The sequence below is a fragment of the Henckelia pumila genome, chromosome 3 (genome assembly GCF_033568475.1).
Source record: "Henckelia pumila isolate YLH828 chromosome 3, ASM3356847v2, whole genome shotgun sequence".
In the NCBI taxonomy this organism is placed as follows: Eukaryota; Viridiplantae; Streptophyta; class Magnoliopsida; order Lamiales; family Gesneriaceae; genus Henckelia; species Henckelia pumila.
Window position 1 is genome coordinate 14,620,056 of NC_133122.1, and position 20,189 is coordinate 14,640,244.

General features: G+C 36.6%; 3 protein-coding genes across 7 annotated transcripts; 2 read left to right on the forward strand and 1 right to left on the reverse strand.

Moving 5' to 3' along the window:
• Positions 1-946: 946 nt before the first annotated feature.
• Positions 947-8,020, forward strand: LOC140886928 (uncharacterized). 3 transcript variants are annotated; one of them, XM_073293855.1, is made up of 11 exons: positions 948-1,221; positions 2,112-2,433; positions 2,954-3,131; positions 3,206-3,434; positions 3,945-4,084; positions 4,340-4,629; positions 4,728-4,940; positions 5,032-5,550; positions 5,969-6,640; positions 6,972-7,487; positions 7,687-8,020. In XM_073293855.1, exons 2-11 carry the CDS (start codon positions 2,170-2,172, stop codon positions 7,906-7,908), a joined length of 3,243 nt encoding a protein of 1,080 aa, XP_073149956.1. In that variant the 5' UTR covers positions 948-1,221; positions 2,112-2,169; the 3' UTR covers positions 7,909-8,020. The 3 variants fall into 3 exon arrangements, with proteins under 3 accessions (XP_073149958.1, XP_073149956.1, XP_073149957.1); XM_073293857.1 differs by lacking the exon at positions 7,687-8,020 and having other exon boundaries at positions 947-1,221; positions 6,905-7,072; XM_073293856.1 differs by lacking the exons at positions 948-1,221; positions 2,112-2,433 and adding an exon at positions 2,581-2,777.
• Positions 8,021-13,970: 5,950 nt separating this feature from the next.
• LOC140887824 (multiple C2 domain and transmembrane region protein 16) lies at positions 13,971-17,479 on the forward strand. Its single transcript, XM_073295328.1, has one exon. The coding sequence runs from the start codon at positions 14,301-14,303 to the stop codon at positions 17,310-17,312; it is 3,012 nt and encodes a 1,003-aa protein (XP_073151429.1). The 5' UTR covers positions 13,971-14,300; the 3' UTR covers positions 17,313-17,479.
• Positions 17,480-18,037: 558 nt separating this feature from the next.
• Positions 18,038-20,189, reverse strand: LOC140886903 (uncharacterized). Of its 3 annotated transcripts, none has more exons than XM_073293814.1 (2): positions 20,045-20,189; positions 18,038-19,657 (listed from the first exon to the last, which is right to left on the reverse strand). In XM_073293814.1, the coding sequence occupies exon 2, from the start codon at positions 19,600-19,602 to the stop codon at positions 18,163-18,165; it is 1,440 nt and encodes a 479-aa protein (XP_073149915.1). In that variant the 5' UTR covers positions 19,603-19,657; positions 20,045-20,189; the 3' UTR covers positions 18,038-18,162. The 3 variants fall into 3 exon arrangements, with proteins under 3 accessions (XP_073149915.1, XP_073149914.1, XP_073149912.1); XM_073293813.1 differs by having other exon boundaries at positions 20,018-20,126; XM_073293811.1 differs by having other exon boundaries at positions 19,967-20,109.

Genomic DNA, 20,189 nt, shown 5'->3' on the forward strand with positions numbered 1-20,189 from the left:
ATTACCTAAAATATTATATATACGTAATACATGTGTCTCGATTAACTAACTAGTATAATTTCAATAATTTGAAGTTTGAACAGCGGTACTAGAGTTGTTGGGATAATTTCATCGTACATATTTACAAGCATTACCATAATGAACATGCCATTTTTCTTTTCACTTTTTTGTTGTGTTTTATAATTTTAAAAAATTGAGGTTACCATAGAAACGAAAATAAAATCAGGAGACATTATTAATACATTAGTAATCCACGCATGTAAAAATTTGCGTGCATAATTAGTTTATTATGCCACATCTAAAAATAATAAGCATTTTTTATATTTTTAAATTGATAAAATAAGTTGAAAGTGAGTAGTTATAAGTAATAAATGACATTTTTGTCTATCTATTAATTTGACTAAAATGATGATTTTAAGGAGTTTATGCATTATTATATTGTATAAATTGTATAAATATATAGAATCTATAGATTAACACATTACACGTTCAACAAAAAGAAAATAAAAGGAAAACGTAATATTAAAAAAAAAGAAAAAAAAGGAACTCATATAATAATATGACAATAAAATTCAAGTGAGACTGAGATCGTCTCAGAGGGAAATTTTGATTGATAAATTTTTAACCAAACCCGATACAAACTATGCTTTTATGCCAATATATATATATATTTATATATTACAAATATAGACGCGATCGATTCCGTCTCAAACTAGTCTGTTGCAAAATGTTAGAAAAATAAAAGACATAGTTAATTAATTAATTGAATAATATTTCACGTGTCGATAAACCAGGGCACCACAGCTGTCGATCGACGCGAGTGACACTGAAAACAGAAGAGAGAAACCGTGGGCGGTCCGACCCGACCCGGCTGTCGCGGGACAAAATCCAAGGGCATTTTGGTCTCCCGAAAAATCACGAGATTTGACCGAGCTGTCCTTCAACTCCACGCACTCGTTTTTCTCCAACTTCCCAATCCTTCCCATTTTGCATCTTTTTGGGTTTTTTGGGGTATATTCTCTCTTCCCAATTTTTTGGTTTTTTGTTTTGGGCAGTATAAAAGATCATGAAGTGACTGATCACAGATGTGCATCTTACGTCTTCTGTGATTTGTGTACATGTGTTTACTTATTCGGAGTTCGCTGGATTTTGAAGCCATTTCTGTGTCTTCTGCAAATGGATTAGTTCTTTTTTGGTGATTCATTTGTCCCGTAATCCAAGGTGAATCCTTTACATTGCCATTCAATTGTGGGTTTTTTTTTTTGCATGCTTGTTTTGTTGGGATGTAAAGATTTGTGTGTGTATGTGTGTGTAATTCACAAGCTATCGTTCTATGATGATGGTTTGGGGATGTGGGGACATATGTGGCAGTTTCAATTAGTTGAAATTGAGTGGAGTTTTTGGTTTTGATTTTTGAAATTTTGATTAGCGCATGGAGTTTTGATGTTTAAATCGTTTTAAATGCAGAGATTAGTCAATTGGGTTACAAGATTTCGTCGTTTTACTAGGAATAATTGGGGTCATTTGTATCGGATTATGATTTTTAACCCAAAAAACATGGACAATGGTAGCCAAGGTGTATTTTTTGAACTGTTGTATTCAAGGGTAGCCCTTCCTTTTGGATGTCTGTCTGATGTTCTCATTGTTCAAGTGTCGGACTCTGTGATCTGATCCCGGTTGATTTTTCTTGTTTGTGTTTTAGGCCTCACTCGGTTTCTGTTGTTTAAACAGTAAAAGATAAAACCAAAATATTTTGTTTTTGTAGTAACAAAGACGGATTTCTTGTTGTACAGACACACTAAGGGTAAAAAATTATTTTATCGATGTTTCAAATGCTTGTCATTGCTACTTCTGTATAATTAATTAAATAAGCTTAAGTTTCTGACTGAAGTCTTGCTGGAATTAGCAGTCACTTTGGTGGTTCATGAAAAATATCTATTATGGCTGGTTGGTATTCGAGGTTGTAATGGGCAATCGTGTCTTCTGGATGGGCTTTGCACGATGCATTATATTTCTTTGTCAATGTCCGATTTGATTTAGTTTCCCTAATTCCTACAAAACTTGGAAGACATCTTATTAACAGTGGTTTATCATTTCATTTTTGTTTTAAGGGGTGACAACTATCGGCTGTTGATCAAATTTCAAATCCTTATTTAGTAATATATTTGCATGGAGGATTTAGTTGTGTCTCCATTCCAGAAGCAGACCGCACATACTTCTCGAAGAAATTCATCTTATAAGGATCTTTGGCTTGTTGCTCTAGAAGGGTCTGTCTCTGAGTTAGATTTGGCTTTGTCCTTGCTGAAGAAAAATGGTGGAAATGTCAATGCAAGGAACTCGTTTGGTCTCACACCTCTTCATATTGCAACTTGGAGGAATCACATACCTATAGTTAGAAGGCTGCTTGAAGCTGGTGCAGACCCTAATGCTAGGGTACATTTTTCACTCCAATATTTTATTATTTTCTATTCTACCCACTTTAAAGTCCGGTGCATACCAAGTTATTCTTAGATGCGTCATATGGAGTTGTGGATTTCTTGATCTCAGTCAACATGAGCAGGTCCTTTTTTTCCTAATCTTTGAAGTATTAATTTGATTTTCTTTTTCATTCCATAATCGCCTTGAGTTGAGGCACTGGATAATCAGGATATATTTAATTATGAAGACACGTCTATATAGACTATAGATTGGAGCAAGGAGAATGAGATTGTAGTTCCGTGTTGCTAAAATTAAAGAGCTTTATAACAATCAATATGAGGAAGGTCAGGTCAGGTCAGGTCAGGTCAAGAATTTACTGTTTTCTTAAAATAATTTGCGTCCTTGCATCCATTAGCTTGTCAGCAGTAGGAGATCGTTATAATTCGATAAATGGGTACTGCATGTCTTTCGATGATCATTTACTTGTGGAGTTGAATTGTTACTGTTATCTAAAATGAGAGTGGTGCCTCCTCAGGATGGGGAATCAGGGTGGAGTAGCCTTCACAGAGCTTTGCATTTTGGCCATCTAGCAGTTGCATGTGTTCTCCTTCAATTTGGTGCCTCTTTTACATTGGAGGACTCAAAATCCCGAATACCTGTTGATCTCCTATCTGGGCCTGTTACGCAGGCTGTTGGGAGTGATAACAATTCAAGTATGTCTTGACAGAAAAAATGAAATTCTTATTGTTTTGATCATCATTTAAGATGACATATTCTACTTTTTCAGTTGCTACTGAGGTCTTCAGCTGGGGCAGTGGTGTTAATTATCAACTTGGAACTGGAAATGCACACATCCAGAAATTACCGTGCAAAGTTGATTCACTTCATGATTCATTCATCAAATTGATTTCTGCAGCAAAATTTCACAGCGTAGCAGTTAGCTCCAGTGGGGAAGTCTACACCTGGGGATTTGGAAGGGGTGGCCGACTTGGCCATCCTGAGTTTGACATACACAGGTGGGTGGAAATCAGTGTGGCATTTGCTGCTGTTCTACTGAAAATTTGAATTTTCATGAAAAGTCTGGTAAACCCTTTTGTGCTGCTGAGATATCTGAAAATATTTTGTATGATGACTCATATTTATCCTATTGGATTGGATTTTGCTTCCGTTATGTCAATATTTGAACTTCTTGTCATAAAAAAACTGTGGGGTTTAGTGTTTCTTTCATTTCTATATTTATTGGTGAATTTCGTCATTTCTTATATTGGAAAAGAATTTTGGCATTACGTCTGTGAAGTTGACTTTTCATGATCCTAACATACACCTGAGTTTTTTTTTCCTTCTCTTGGTTTAACTGAACTGTTGGGAGGATCGAACTGAATTTTTCTTGAAATTTGGAATTTCTCGTCTTTTTTCATTAGGATTTTTCTTGAAATTTGGAAATTCTCTTCTTTTTTCATTAGGATTAGGATAGTTCTTGTTTGATTAAAGTCGTATGAGATGATGAACTGTATGTATTTTTGCAGTGGGCAAGCTGCAGTTATCACTCCTCGTCAAGTGACTTCAGGTTTGGGTGCACGTCGGGTCAAGGCTATTGCTGCAGCTAAGCATCATACTGTTGTTGCTACGGAGGGTGGCGAAGTATTTACTTGGGGTTCTAATAGAGGTAATTAATCCATGGATGTCGTGATCACCCTCATATGTTGTACATCAAAATACATGTTTTTTTCCTTTAGGAGAGGCTGGATTTGAAATATAGGCTAGTTGTAACCACATTACGGTGAATTTTAAATTTAATTTACTAGAGAGTAGAGTTTCTTGGATTTGGGGAATAGCATGATTGATTACATTGCACTTATTATAATCATCACCATTCATTTTGTTTAAAACAGATTTGACTTGTTCCTTTGAAAATTTTCAGAGGGACAACTTGGCTATACTTCTGTTGATACCCAGCCCACACCTCGAAGGGTAAGTTCTTTGAAGGCACGAACAGTTGCTGTTGCAGCTGCTAACAAACACACTGTCGTAGTTTCGGAAGCTGGTGAAATTTATACGTGGGGTGGCAATAAAGAGGGCCAGCTTGGTTATGGCACCTCTAACTCAGCATCAAATTACACTCCCAGGGTAGTTGAGTACTTGAAAGGAAAATCTTTTAGTCGTGTTGCTGCAGCCAAATATCATTCTATTGCCTTAGGATCTGATGGTGAGGTATGGATGTGATTAACCACTTCACCAAGTCTTTGGGGAATATGAATTTTTCTTAGAGGGAGAGGTTTCAAGTTTGGCTTATCTTTGATGGTTGCCAGGTATTCACTTGGGGACATCGGCTTGTCACTCCAAGACGTGTAGTCATTGCTAGAAGTATAAAAAAGGTTGGAAATACTATACTTAAATTCCATCGCAAGGAACGCCTGAATGTGGTTGCCATCTCTGCTGGAGTGACGCACAGTGTAGCTCTAACAGATGATGGTGCTTTGTTTTATTGGAAATCATCTGATCCCGACCTTCGTTGCCAGCAGGTTTTTCTTTATATATGTCCGTGTGTTTGTGTTATTGGATGTTCTCGTATAAATGAGGTACTTTATATTCTATTTTATTTTTATCATGTAGCTTCATTCGCTATGTGGGAAAAGTACTGTCAGTGTTTCTTCTGGGAAGTACTGGACTGCTGCTGTTACAATTACTGGTGATGTATATATGTGGGATAGTAAGAAGGCAAAAGATGACCCACCCGCTCCAACTCGAATGCATGGGATGAAAAAGGCAACTTCTGTTTCAGTTGGAGAGACACATTTATTGTTAGTTAGCTCACTCTACCATCCAGGCTATCCTCCTAGTACTGCTGACAGTGCAGAGGAGCTGAGGGTCAAGGATGAATCTCATGAATTGTGTGAAAATTTCATGTTTGATTATTCAGAGTTCGAGGACAAATTCTCCCAAGTGCAGAAGGATTCTGTTAGCACAGGCCTGACAGATCATAGAAACTTCTCTGAGAAAAGAGGGGTACCTACATTAAAAAGTCTTTGTGAGAAAATGGCAGCAGAACATTTGGTGGAGCCTCGAAATGCTATGCAACTTCTAGAAATTGCAGATTCACTTGAAGCAGACGATCTTCGGAAATATTGTCAGGCATGTTTTCAAACCTTATTTACTGTTCACGACCCTACATAAAATGCTAAATTTTTTTTTTTAATTAAAAAAGTAAAACTAGTAAACTTTTCTTTTTTTAATTTTTTTTAAACGTCTTACTTTCCTTGGAACCACAGGCTTTACTTTTTCTTGTAGTTGTCTATGGCTGCATTCTCAGTTTTGTCTTTAGAATAGTTTTTATATTACTGTTAGGCTTACTAATATAATAGAGTATCAAATGATGAATGCATGCAACACCTCTAGATAATGCCTTGACTGTCTTCCCAATAAAAAAGCATCATATGACTGATTATTCACGGAATTGCCTATCGTATCTGTCTGCTGTAGAAATTTGTTTTGGTTGGATAAGGATTCTTAAATTCTTATTATTTACTTGAGCGTGCAAAACTTACTGCAGGAAATTGCAATTCGCAACCTTGATTACATTCTTGCCTTGTCTGCACAATCTTTTGTAAGCACTTCATTGGATGTTTTAGTAGATCTTGAGAAACTCTTAGATATTAAGTCCTCAGAACCTTGGAGTTATCGCCGGCTTCCTACCCCAACGGCTACATTTCCGGCCATTTTAGACTGTGAAGAAGAGGATTGTGAGAGCGAACTTTTTCGTACACGTGATGATGGTACAAAGCGGCTGCTGTCGTTCAAGAAAGATGAAGCTCAAAGATTAGAAGGCTTTCTACATGCTTATGATGATGCAAAAGACGGCATCCCCAAACAAATAAGAGCTTTGAGGAAAAAACTGCAGCAGGTTGAGCTGCTAGAAGAAAAGCAATCCAAGGGTCATCTTCTCGATGACCAGCAGATTGCAAAACTTCAGAAGAGGTCAGCTTTGGAAAGTTCCCTTGCGGAGCTTGGTGAACCAATTAAAACAGTGCAGTCGAAAGATTGTTCAACTGTTTCTATTGATGAAAAAGGGAGTAAGAGAGGGGAGGTATCTAGAAAGCAAAGAAGAAAAAACAAGCATAAAACATCACAAAAGGAAGAAGAGGCCAGCGACGTTGTACATAATCCCAAATCAGGCCTTGAAATAGGTTTCTTGGATGTTGAGCTTTCACAAGATGCCGATGAGGTGCGTACGAATATCTTTAAAAGCTTCATCATCATTTGGCGTCAATAGCGCTAATGGGTGCATTTATTCACAATCTTTTGGTTCTTGCTTTTTCTGGTAGTTTTGAAATCGCTTGGGTTAAGATTTAGATGTGGTGAAATGGACTAAAAGGACTTCGGGGCAACTCAATTTTAGAACTTCCAACTTTCAGAACTGCTCGTTATCACAAGATTTCATTAATGTTGAGCTCATTGCCAATATAATGTACTTTATTTTTTTGTGTAGAGTGTTGAAACGGTCTCATGAGGTCACTGTTACTTTATCATACTCAATATATGTTTTCAACCTATAGGAGAAAGATTTAGATTCTGAAAGTGTCATGCTAAGCCAAGACTTCAAGGAAATTCTTTCCAGTAATAAGAAAGTAATTAGAGACCATGCCAAGGATAAGATTGCTACATCTGCATCATCCAAGAAGAAAAGCCGACGAGGCGGGCTCTCTATGTTTTTGAGTGGTGCCCTTGACGACACACCAAAAAGCACCCCTCCTCCTGTGATTGCCAAAAGTGAAGGGCCAGCATGGGGTGGCGCTAAAATCTCGAAGGGGCTAGCATCCCTTCGTGAGATACAGGATGAGCAGATCAAAACTAATGAGATCAAGTGTTCCAAACAGAGAGAAGATCTTTCTGATAACATTACTAAAGGGAAACTTCAATTTAGTTCATTCGTGCCTTCCTCTCCGATACCTATGGTCCCTCCTCAGAAAACACAGGTGTCTAATTCCGAAAAAGATACACCTCCTTGGGCTGCATCTGGTACTCCACCTTCTCTTTCCCGTCCCTCTCTCAGAAACATCCAGTTGCAGCAGGTATGCTTCTTCTCTGTCTTCCACTTCTCTGTTAGTACTTACTTTGCATGGCTGAGTGGTGGTTGAATGATTTTCTTGCGGGCCAACTTGAATCCCGAACTTGTCAAAGATTGCTGAAACCTTTGTCGAGATTCTTCCTAACCATTTTTATATGCCAACTAACAGAAGTTTCTCTACCTTTTTTTTTTAATTTTTGCAGGAAAAAAAACAAAACATTTCTCATAGTCCAAAGACTAGAACCACTGGTTTCTCTGTAATGACAGGTCAGGGATCGCCATCGGAGAATAGTGGCGTGAACCGCTGGTTCAAGCCAGAAACTGAGACACCCTCTACCATTCGTTCGATTCAGATTGAAGAAAAGGCTATGAAAGATCTCAAGCGATTTTACAGTAGTGTTAAGATCGTAAAGAATCAGTCATAGGCGGCCAGGGTAACTTCATTTCCTTCTTTTCTCCCCTTGTTTAGGTATATCATTCTTCTGTAAATTTACTTGTACAGATCATTTCTAATTTCTTATTTTAAAATAATCTTCACCATGATCATAATTTATGGTATTATGATATGCATTTCTTGCATGAGTCATGGTTCCAAAAGTTAGAAAATTTAAAATGTTAGAAATGTTATTTTTTTCTAGGCGGTGTTCTAAAAAGCCAAAAATAATTTAGTCAATTATATTTTTTATTGGGTTTAAAGTCAATCAAATAAAAGAACTGTTTTAGTTTGAAGTTTGTATCAATAAAGCCGAACCAAATTGATCCTTGTAAATATGAAAATCATATTGAACCAAATCGATATTGTAAGTATAAAAATCATATGATATATTTTGTTAAAAAATTATAGTAACTTTAGATTTTTATAATTTGATTTTATTTGTATTTTAATTGGTTTGTCTTTTTTCTTCACTGGCTAATCGCCTAATCATTTCGAGGTTTTATATTTTTATTTATTATTTATATATAATAATAATATTAATGTTTTATATATTGCGATATTAAATATTTTGAAGTTTGCACTTTTTTTTTGACAAATTGAAGTTTGCACTTAAAATGGTATTTGTTTATTTCTAATATCTTTGTTCAGGAAAAATATTTTTAATCATGTTTAAAGATAATCAAAATACTTCACTTTAAAAAAAGGTAAATCAGATTGAAAATCTAGATTTGGTTTGATTTGTTTGTTATAATTAATGATTAATGATTTGGTTTTGTTTTTTATTTCGAAAAATCAGTAGGGTTGCCCGTTTAGGTTTTTTTATGAAAACCGAACTAATCTACGTTTGCTAATCGTAATAAATGTAGATAAAAAAATATTTTAAAAACTTTGATAATTTTAAAAGCAAAACTGCGAGATACGTGGATTTTATTTTTATTTTTCGTAAATTAGGATTTTTGATAATTTTCACGAATGATGAATACAGGGATACTAATACCGCTGAATAATTTATAGTGATCAAATATAATCATTTTAACTAAGAATAATGAGACCTTTTCTCGTTTGTTTGTTTGGATTTTCTCTCTTGTTTATTGATGGTAATAAAATTAATCTTTCCATTCCACTCATTTAAGTTTTTTTTTTTTTTTCATTCGACTTAAATATATAGTCTAGGTTCCATATTTAATGTTATATCTTATATTCTTTTACCAATTTATTTTTATTAAATTAATACCATTAACTGCTTATACAATTATTTTATTTTATTAAAATTTTATTAAATAAAAGTAAAATGAAAAATTGATTTCTAAAATTTAGTTTTCCATGATGTATGTAAAAATACACACTTGTCTATATCAATTACAGTTAATTAATGTTCTGAGCGTGACTATTCGGCCTATTCGGCCTAGTGACTAAACTCGGTCAGATTGAATCCGGTTCCCAAAAGGGTTTTCGAACTTACCCGAGTTATATTATGGTTTATGGATATCTACATCTACAAAAAAAAAATAATATGGATTTCACTTATATTAATAAGATCCACTTTAAAAAAAATATGGATTTCGATAAATATTTTTTTCGCTCATTTTCTTACGTAATTCCATAGTACCATGGCAACTTCTTGTTTTTTCTACGATGTATTGTCTTGATAAAATCGATATGATATGCATACACATACATACATGAGAAAGAACACGTTCAGTAGTGATCCCATGGCAAAAGGTAGGAGACATGACTGGTCAAAATCATGTTAATTACTTCTCTTTTCCTCTGCCCAATTAAAGATAGATAGAGATATCATCACGTTTGTGTGTATGTGATTTGATTTGAGCAACTTATAAAAACAACAATGGAAGTCCAAAAAGAGAATTAGAAATGTTCTAGGACCACACATGGAAATTAATTGAAGAAGCTCACACATCATATTTGATATTATTTATATATATATATCAAAGCTATAAATATTGCTTCGATCACTTGATTCTTTTTATTGATGTATCAACATGAGTCCACATTTTTCATCAAATTAATGCATCACACACACACACACACACATATAGAAATTTTCAGATGTCCGATCATGTTTTTTCACTTCGTCCGCGACCACTAAAACCCGGTACCGGATTTTAATGATGTAAAAACAAAAAACAAAAACCACAAAAACCCGGTGTGGTCGCGGATAAAGTGAGGTAACATAGTTGAACAGCTGAAAAGTCCTTTATATATATATATATATATATTCGAACCAGATTAATTCTGCGAATCAACGGTTAGATATATGTGTAAGACTGATAAAATAAATTAAAATTTAGCACGATATATCCCACCCACAAAACAAACATGCATGCGTAACTGGAGTATATATATATATACATATATTAGCATGTAAAAAAGCAGAAACAAACAAAGAGCCCATATAAAGCGAGAGAATAAGGCAAAGACCAAAACTCCAAAACCCCATCAGCCTTTCAATATTCTAAGCATCAAATGTCCTGTCTTGTCATGTGCTTCAACATCCCACCCATTTTCCTTTTCTATTTTATTTATATATATTATATGATTCTTGCTTCATTTTCTTTGTACTACTTTATTATTTTTCATTTGTTCCTAGCTCCCTCATCTCCCCCACTCTCACTATGAAATTATTTTAAATGCATATTATAATTAATAATGCCATATGTATTATATATTCTAGCTTGCTGGCTAGTAGTTGAAAGACTGCTGCTGTGGAGTTGAATTGTGTGCAGGGTTTTCTTCACAGCTTTTTGGATCCATTGATTGCTCAATCATGCACAAGGGGAGAGGAATTATAAGGAAAGGGTGTGTTTGGAATGGAGACTGCTCCAAGATCTTTAGTACTTCTTCATGGAGTACTGCACTGAATGATCTCGGACCAGGCTTCATTCCTTACACTCCAATTTCCACGCCCCAAACACGCCTTATCTCAATTCTCATGTATATTATCTTCATCTTAGGACAGGTGAAATATACTTCCCTTTTCTGGTTTTGGAGTTATGTTTTAAGGGTTTTGATATTTGTGGCTTTTCTGGGGTTATAATTAATTATGTAGTGGTCGTATAGATTATACTATATTATATATGTTGCATTCCCCGGCCCGAATATTCTTGTCAATATTTCTATGTATCTTGTAGCTAGCTAGCTAGTTTGCCTAGCTCTGAATTAATTTAAGGATGTTTGATTTACTTTTTTCTGTGTTTATTTTGTCTTGCCAATATATGCGCCTACACACAGAATATGCAACTTGAATTGAACTCCATGGATTTAACATATATAGACCTATAAGATATATATTAACATTCGCCTCAATCAAGAAAATGTTTAAATTTTATGTATATAGTTTCTTTTGGAAATTAACTCTGAAGTGATCTTATTATTAAATTGTGCATGTCTGAGTAGCTTTGGATTGTATCTAACGTTTTTTTTTCTAACGTTTTTTTTTTCTGTTTTTTTGAGTGATGATCATGTCGTTGTGTTCTTTTTTTTTTTTTTTTTTTTGTGACGTGGGAACCCGCAGTCGCTATCTTTGGGTGCGCTCTGGGTAAATCCCCGAACTAACGCAATAGCCTGCAAACTAAGCTAGTCAGGGGGAATTGAACTCCTGACCTATGACCAAGAGTTCACCTACTCCACCAATTTGGACACCCCTTAGGGACATGTCGTTGTGTTCTTTATACAACGGCCGGAGGTTCGAGATTTATTTTACTAACAACCCACACAAGTGAGATTCTAACCCATGCATGATCCTCTTGGATCCTGAGAAAGTGGTTCTAACCCAAAACCTCTTACATGTTGGAATCTAATCCTTTGGCATATATTTATGTATGATTGGAAGCCAATGGATTAGAAACATTTCAATCTTATTAATTAGCATGAAACCCAAGAAAGGGAAAAGAGGTCACCCTTTATAGGGAAGTGAAGAGGCTTTAGTTTCTTGGATTCGACTTGAAATTATGGGTACTGAGCAATGAGCTGCATGAATAATTAATATAATAATATTCAATCATCTCAATTGATTTAAAGAAATTGAATATATATTATATCAAAGTCTTAGTATCATATATACTTTTCTTTCCTAGCTCATGATATATGAATTTACACGTAAAATATATTTATCAACTGCCAATATATCTTAATATTAGATTGCTCTCCAATTAAGTGATATATATATATATATATATATATATATATATATATATATATATATATATTTCATGCACCTCGTAAATACTTCGTCGATTTAGTTGAGTTTGGACGGACGGATTCAAGTGGATTTGATTGTAAGTCCACACCTCTAATCTATTAATTGTATCCATTTGGTTCAAAATTAGGATGAAGAATCTGAAATCCAGTATATGTTTCACTTTCAAACTCGCTTGTTATTCTTGAACCTAGTTATTTTCTAATGCTTTGATTTGAAATCCTCCCACTAATCCAAATTCATCAATGCAAATCCAATTTTTACTGTTTAAATTACACTTGCGACTAGTCCATCTTTTGTTTTGGCATTGGATCGATCGGGTTGTGATTCGTTTTGTTCAATATATACATTTTTTAGATTTATTAGCATAATTTGTTTATATCATGTGTATAAAAGCGAATTTAGATATATTCAAATACTCGATCAATACGTCGATGATGGGGAAATTAAATTAAAATTTAATTGTGAAATTTAAGTTTTAATCCAATAATTTATATTATATATATTTGGTAATTTTAGTTATTTTTTACCTGATGTATGATGACATGATGCCTACATGTATAGTCTCATATAAGCATGTCCCAAAATAGAGCTAAGTTGCAAAACTAAGGACAAAAGTTGCTAAAAATTAATTTTGACAACAGAATTTGCAGAAATATGAACATAAATACCCAAAATAAAAAAGAAAATCCTTTGGCAATACTAACCATAATCTCATTGGAAACGAGATTCGGAGTTTTTTTTCCCCAAAAAAAAGGGGAAAAAAAATAAAAATGCGCAAGCTAAGGGGTCAGTTAATTTTATATTTAAGATCGAATCGTCTATGGTTTGACAAATCCGGAAATTTTACTTTCTTTTTTAAAAAAATCAAGTAACTAAAGTGAGTATCAAAGTGATTCCAATTTCCAACAAATAACACATACGCTAATCGAATTAACATTGAATTTTTACACCATGTTGCTACGAATTAAATTATTCGTCTTATTATTGGATCAATATTATCATTTGATAAAATAATTTACATTAATATCAATTTATCATTATTAAAAATGATTAAATTACAAATTTTTATGAAAAATATTGTTTGACCATATATATTATATTCGTCGCAATATTTGTATCGTCGTGCCTAATATCATCTGGCATGACTCTGTTATGAATTACTTTTATAAAAAGATTTATATGCAATTAAGTGTGTTGAATTTGGATAACTCGGCCAAATGTGAAAGGGAAAAAAGAACCATTACATAATTACATGAATATTTTTTTTATTTTTTTATTTTTTTTTTGCCAATGGATCAAGCTTTATATATATGATCGGCCATTGATTTTTCGGATGGGCCTCATTATTGATTCTGACTAGATAGAAAAAACTTGGAAATTGAAACTTAAAAAATACATGCTCATTTAAGAAATACTACAATAATCAATTGATTTTTTTTTATCAGTTTTTACCCTTGCAAAATTAAATAAAAAACGGTTCTCCCGACAAGGTTTATTTGTGAAAATCGTCGAATCCATCATATAAGTTCATCTTGTTTTCTAGTTTCGAAAGTTGTCAAATTACGTCTTAATATTCAAATATATTGATATGACACTAGAAAATTGATCACGTGTACAATGCAATACTAACAATATGATAAAATAAGATAGAAAATACAAAAAAAACAAAAACAAAAACAAAAACAAAAGCAACCACCTTACATATACTTCAATTTTACAATTGAGTTAATAAATAATAACCTTTCTGCATTTTTTATTTCAAAATAAATAAATGAGTTTAATATATATATATTCGACCAATTGTAAATTACTTCAATATTAGGATGAATAATATTGTAAAGATTGGTAAGAAACCAAACAACGAAAAAAGATGGAAATTAAAAGCAAATGGCGCATGGGTCGGTGGAAAAAGGATGCTCTTCCCCGTCAAAAGCAATGCATGCCACTCACTGTTTATTTTACTTTGTTACATACATGTATTTGATTTTTGACTCATCACCAGTGAAAAAGTAGACAAGAATCTGAACCAGAGAAAGCCTTTATCATAAATTCTTCTCTGTTTTCATCTGAACCAAAGAAAGCCTTTATCATCAATTCTCTTTCTCCCAATTTTCTCCATGCATTCTTCATATGCTTTCGGGCTGATTGATAATTGATAAATGGCTGCTGTTCATAAGCTTGTGGTTGAAGTTGTGGATGCAAGAAACCTTCTTCCGAAAGATGGGCATGGAGCTTCGAGTCCCTACGTGGTTCTTGATTTTCATGGGCAGCGGAGGAAGACCAGGACGGTGATTCGGGACCTGAATCCGGTGTGGAACGACACCCTCGAGTTCAATGTTGTTCAAGCCTCCGAGGTGTTTGGTGATATGCTGGAGTGCGATGTTTTTCATGATCGGAATTTGGGGAGGAATAATTTTCTGGGCAGGGTGAAGCTGAGTTCCAGGCAGTTTGTGAAGAAAGGTGAGGAGGCCTTGATTTATTATCCCCTGGAGAAGAAGAATTGGTTCACTTGGATTCAGGGGGAAATTGGATTGAGGATATATTTTGTTGACGAGATTCCTCCTCCTCCTCCTCCCCCTCCACCTGAGGAGGTTAAGGCGCCTGATCAACCTTCGGCTATGTCTGACGAGAAATCACCACCAGCTTCAGAAGCGGAAACCACTGCGCCGCCATTGGAGCCACCACCTCCGCCGCCAACAGAAAGTAAAGTACCAGAGTCTCCGGAAAATCCCATTCCACAATCTGAAACACATGCTTCACAAGAAGACATCAATTCAGCGGATCCATCTCCACCCGTCGATCAACGTCCAGATCAGATGATGGCATCAGCAGCACCAGGATTCGTTCCTCTGGTCAGAGTCAACAGCATCATCTCTCCGAAGCCAATCACTAGAGCATCATCCGTCAGCAGCTTCACGTCCGATCGATCGGACACACCCCAACTCGAGAGGTCCTCATTCGACTTGGTCGAGAAAATGCATTACCTTTTCGTCAGAGTTGTCAAGGCCCGGTCGCTGCCAACCGCCGGAAGACCGGTGGTGAAGATCGCCGCATCCGGTTGCCACGTCATCTCCAACCCCGCCCGGAAAACCACTTTCTTTGATTGGGATCAAACATTTGCTTTCAACCGAGACGCACCAGATTCCTCCGCCATACTCGAGATTTCCGTCTGGGACCCGCTGAATGCCACGTCATCCTACGACATGGCGGGGCACGATTTCTTGGGTGGCATCTGCTTCGACGTGGGAGAAATCCCTTTGCGGGACCCACCGGATAGCTCGTTGGCCCCGCAGTGGTACCGCCTCGAGGGAGGCGGGGCCCACAGAGGAGACCTCATGCTCGCCACCTGGATCGGAACTCAGGCCGACGAGTCGTTCCCGGATGCTTGGAAGACTGACACCGCCGGCAATCCAAGTTCGAAATCGAAAGTGTACCAATCGCCTAAGCTGTGGTATCTCAGGTCGACTGTAATCGAAGCACAAGATATCGGGACGATCATCCCTTTGAAAGAATCATCATTTCAAATCAAAGTTCAATTGGGATTTCAAGTCCAAAAAACTAAATCAATGTTCAGTAGTAATGGCACGTCTACATGGAATGAAGATTTGATCTTTATTGCAGCGGAACCATTCACAGAAAACAATCTGACATTTCTCTTGATAGAAAACCGACAATCGAAATCGCACGTGATCGTCGGAGCCGCCACTGTTCCGCTAGCATCTATAGAAAGACGGGTGGACGATCGAAACGTGGTGTCCAGATGGTTTACTTTAGAAGATCCGACGGCGGAGAAGAGGGTCTATAAAGGTCGGATCCACTTACGGCTATGTTTCGATGGTGGATATCACGTGATGGATGAAGGTGCCCACTTTTGCAGCGATTATCGCCCAACTGCGAGGCAGCTTTGGAAGCCTCCAATTGGAACACTTGAGCTTGGGATTATTGGATGCAAGAATTTGTTACCAATGAAAACAATTAATGGTAAAGGGTCTACCGATGCTTATGCTGTGGCTAAATATGGCAACAAATGGATTCGAACTCGTACGATTACGGATAGTTTGGATCCGAAATGGAACGAACAGTACACTTGGAGAGTCTATGATCCGTCAACGGTGTTGACATTAGGAGTATTTGATGGCTGGGAAGTGTTTGGACCTAATGGGTCCGACGAGCCCGCCCGTCCCGATTCACGTATCGGAAAGGCTCGTATTCGAGTATCTACCTTGGCGATTGGGAAGGTGTATAGGAGTGTTTTCCCGCTGTTTTTGTTGTCACGGTTCGGTTTAAAGAAGATGGGAGAAATAGAACTAGCCGTTCGATTTGCACGTGTGACTCCGACTCTTGATTTCTTGCACGTGTATTCGCAACCCTTGTTGCCAATGATGCACCACTTGAAGCCGATTGACATGGTTCAGCAAGATGTGCTGAGGAATAACGCAGTCAAGATAGTTTCCGCCCACTTGTTGCGGTCAGAGCCACCACTGAGACACGAGGTTGTCACGTACATGCTAGATGCTGACTCGCACATGTTCAGTATGAGAAAGGTGCGTGCGAATTGGTTGAGGATCATCAATGTGATCGCAGGAGTGATCGACTTGTTCAGATGGATAGACGACACACGTTCTTGGAAGAACTCGATGGGGACGTTACTACTACATGCATTGTTTGTGTTGCTTGTGTGGTTTCCTGATCTAATCGTTCCCACTCTTGCATTCTATGTCTTTGTGATTGGTGCGTGGAACTACAGGTTCCATTCAAAAGCTACATTGCCTCACTTTGACACAAAGATTTCACTAACAGAGTCGATAGATCGCGATGAACTTGATGAAGAGTTCGATGGATTGCCTTGCATGAGGCCTGAAGAAATGGTGCGTGCTAGATATGACAAGTTGAGAATGTTTGGCGCCCGTGTCCAAACAGTGTTGGGAGATCTTGCCACGCAAGGAGAGCGCGTGCAAGCTTTGGTGACATGGCGGGATCCACGTGCTACGGGGATCTTTGTGGGATTATGCTTTGTTGTGGCGTTTATCTTGTATTTGGTTCCTTCAAAAATGGCGGCTATGGCATTTGGATTCTACTATCTCAGGCATCCAATATTCAGGGACCGGAAGCCTTCGCCGGCCCTCAATTTCTTCCGACGGCTACCTTCACTTGTGGATCGAATGCTGTAGTTTGATAGAATGGATTGATGAAGCATTGGTGGATTGATGAAGCAAAGCCAATGTATGAGAAACTTTAATGAGTAGATGGTTAAAATTTGAAGTGTTCGGAGTTTTTATGGTACTTTTTAAGTTTGATAGAAAACGAAATAAGTAAACATGCAAATTTATACCTTCGATGGTCAAAGTCCTAAAAAAGCTTTTTAATTACCATTTTGTAGTTATCTTCCTGTTTTGCGCAATTGCATTTTCTGTGAGTTAGCATGCAAAAAATCTACCATGTAAATGACATAATGTAGTGATTAAATCACAAAAGCTAATAAGAATTCTGCAGCAAGAGGTAATGTTGACCCTGAAACTACAACATTTTCAAATAAATACCCATAATCGTATTGTTAAAATAAAGATTTCTCCTTTCAAAAAGAAAAACAAAAAATCCACATCTTGTCCGTGTTTACAGTTGGCCGTATTCAAAGAACCACCATATTTAGAGACGTCGCTTGTTTGTTGCTTCATGACAATCATATATGGCACAAAGTGATGGATTATGGATGCATGGCTTTCGGGAGCAAAATGATCTGATGTTCATGAAGAATTTGAATTTGTTATACAGAGCATTCATCCCATAGAATCTCTATACTTAGAATCAATTATGAGCAAATACCAATCATTTATAGTTTTTCAGGAAGAATCTAAACTCAAGACCTCAACAAAAAAAAAAAAAAAAACATGGTCAATTGAATCAAATGAAAGTGCATATCTGTAAACATAAAAAGTACACATACAACCGCAAAAAACAAAAGAAAACAAATCGCCAAGCGGTCTGGTAACAAGCTTATCATACAAATGTTAATGAAGCTACTTAGGCTTCGCAGTTTCGTTGTTTATAGCCTTCAACACCACCATCATTTTTATCCTCTGCTTCCTTTATCAACTTCAAAATGTCATCTTTTTTCTCAACAAGACTCTTGATTTTCTTATCAATCTTCTCTAACTTGTATTTCAGCTTGTCAAGATTTTTGGCATTGTACTTCTCTTTGAGTTTCTGCTTCTTCTCATCCCTGGTATTCTTTTTCTCACCATCTTTTTCATCATCCTCACACACCTCTGCTTTCTTTTCCTTTTCATTATCTGTTTCATTGGCCGATGCTGTTCCATTACCATCTATCTCAATCTCCCTGGTTTTCCCATCCTGTTTAACTCTATTTTCACATTTATCATTTTCCTCTTCAGAATTGTCATCTCCTTTTCCTTTGGAGCTCTTCTTCTTCTTCTTTTTCTTATCTTCCTTGTCCTTGTCCTTCTCCTGCTCCTTCTTCTTCTTTTCTTTTTTCTCCTCTTTTTCGTCGTCAACTTCTTTGAGAGTCTCTCCTCCTGAGTCCTCATGTATACCCTTTTTTATATTAACTTTCTTCGCTATCTTGTCTTTATGTTCCTTCTCTTCGCTTTTGCCCTTCTCCTTCTCCTTCTCCTTCTCACACTCATATCCCTCATTGGGTTCCCCTTCCGACTCTTTTTTCCCTGCAGTATTGATTTCCAAATCCTTTTTATCTGTCTTTTCATGTTCTTTCTTTTCGTCCTTGGATATTTCCTCCTCCTTACCTCCTTTCTCGTCGGACTTTTGATCACTCTTCTTTTTCTTTTTCTTCTTCTCGTCTTTCTTACTTTTCTCGTTCTCTTCTTCCTCTGTTTCTTCCTTTATCTCCTTTTTTCCCTCTTCCTCAATGCTCTTGTCTTTCCTTCCATATTTATTTTCACTCACTTCCTCCTCTCCACTCTCCACCTCCTGACCTTCTTTCCTTTTCTCTTTGTCCTCGTCTTCCTTCTTTTTTTTCTTTCCATCCTTCTCATCTTTCTTCTTCTTCTTCTTCTCCTTATTCTTCTTTTCTTTCCCTTCATCAGATTCTTCTTCGAGTTTATCCTTGTTCTTCTTCTTCTTCTTCTTTTCTTTCCTTTCATCATATTCCTCTTCCGACTTCTCCTCTTTCCCCTTACTCTTCTTTTCATCGAGTTGTACCTCGACCTCTTCCTCATTTCCATCACCCTTCTTCCTGCAAGAATCCTCATCATTTTCACCTTCCTTGTGACAAGTCAATTTCTCGTCACCCATCTCATGTTTTTCTACATTTTCCTTCTCGTTTTTCCGCTCATCTTTGGTCTTTGATCTGGTTTCCAGCTCAAGTGTCATCTTAGTCTTTTCCTCGGCTCCATCCCGCGTTTCAACCTTGCTCTCCATTTTCAGATGAAGCTTTTCCTTCTCCGTCTCTTCTTTGACAATAAATTCATCGGATTTATGATCCATCGCAATCCTTCTGTCCAGCAACTAATGTTTGCCGCTAACGTTGTATTCCAATTACCTAAGAAATAGGGAATAACTCCACGATCAAAATCAAATCCAATTATATATATTTTTTCAAAACAAAAAAAAAAAAAAAACTATCGACCATATATATGTGCAAGAACATTAATCAAGATAAACCAGCTCAAGCATCAATCACCAAAATCAAATAATGTCTCAATTAAACCCACAGAGAAAACAAAAATCCCCACCAGAGCCACCCAATTATACGATGCCTGAATGCCCAAGAACACCACGTAACATAAATCAAACAATCCTAAAAAAACAAAAAAAAAACTGAAAACAAAGGCACGGATTTGAAGCCAACCCATATTCAAACAAGCCGAAAGAGAAAAGAAAACACCATAAACCAGCATACTCAGATGAAAACAAAAGAATCTCGCACCCCTCGAAGCAACACAGATGAATCGATACGAGAAATCCATGGGATTTGGGTGGCATTTTATAGCGTTTGGGCTGGGATTATGTATCCGTGTGAGAGAAACAAACCCACACGTAGGGACGCGGCATGGTGTAATGCGTGGGCCCCG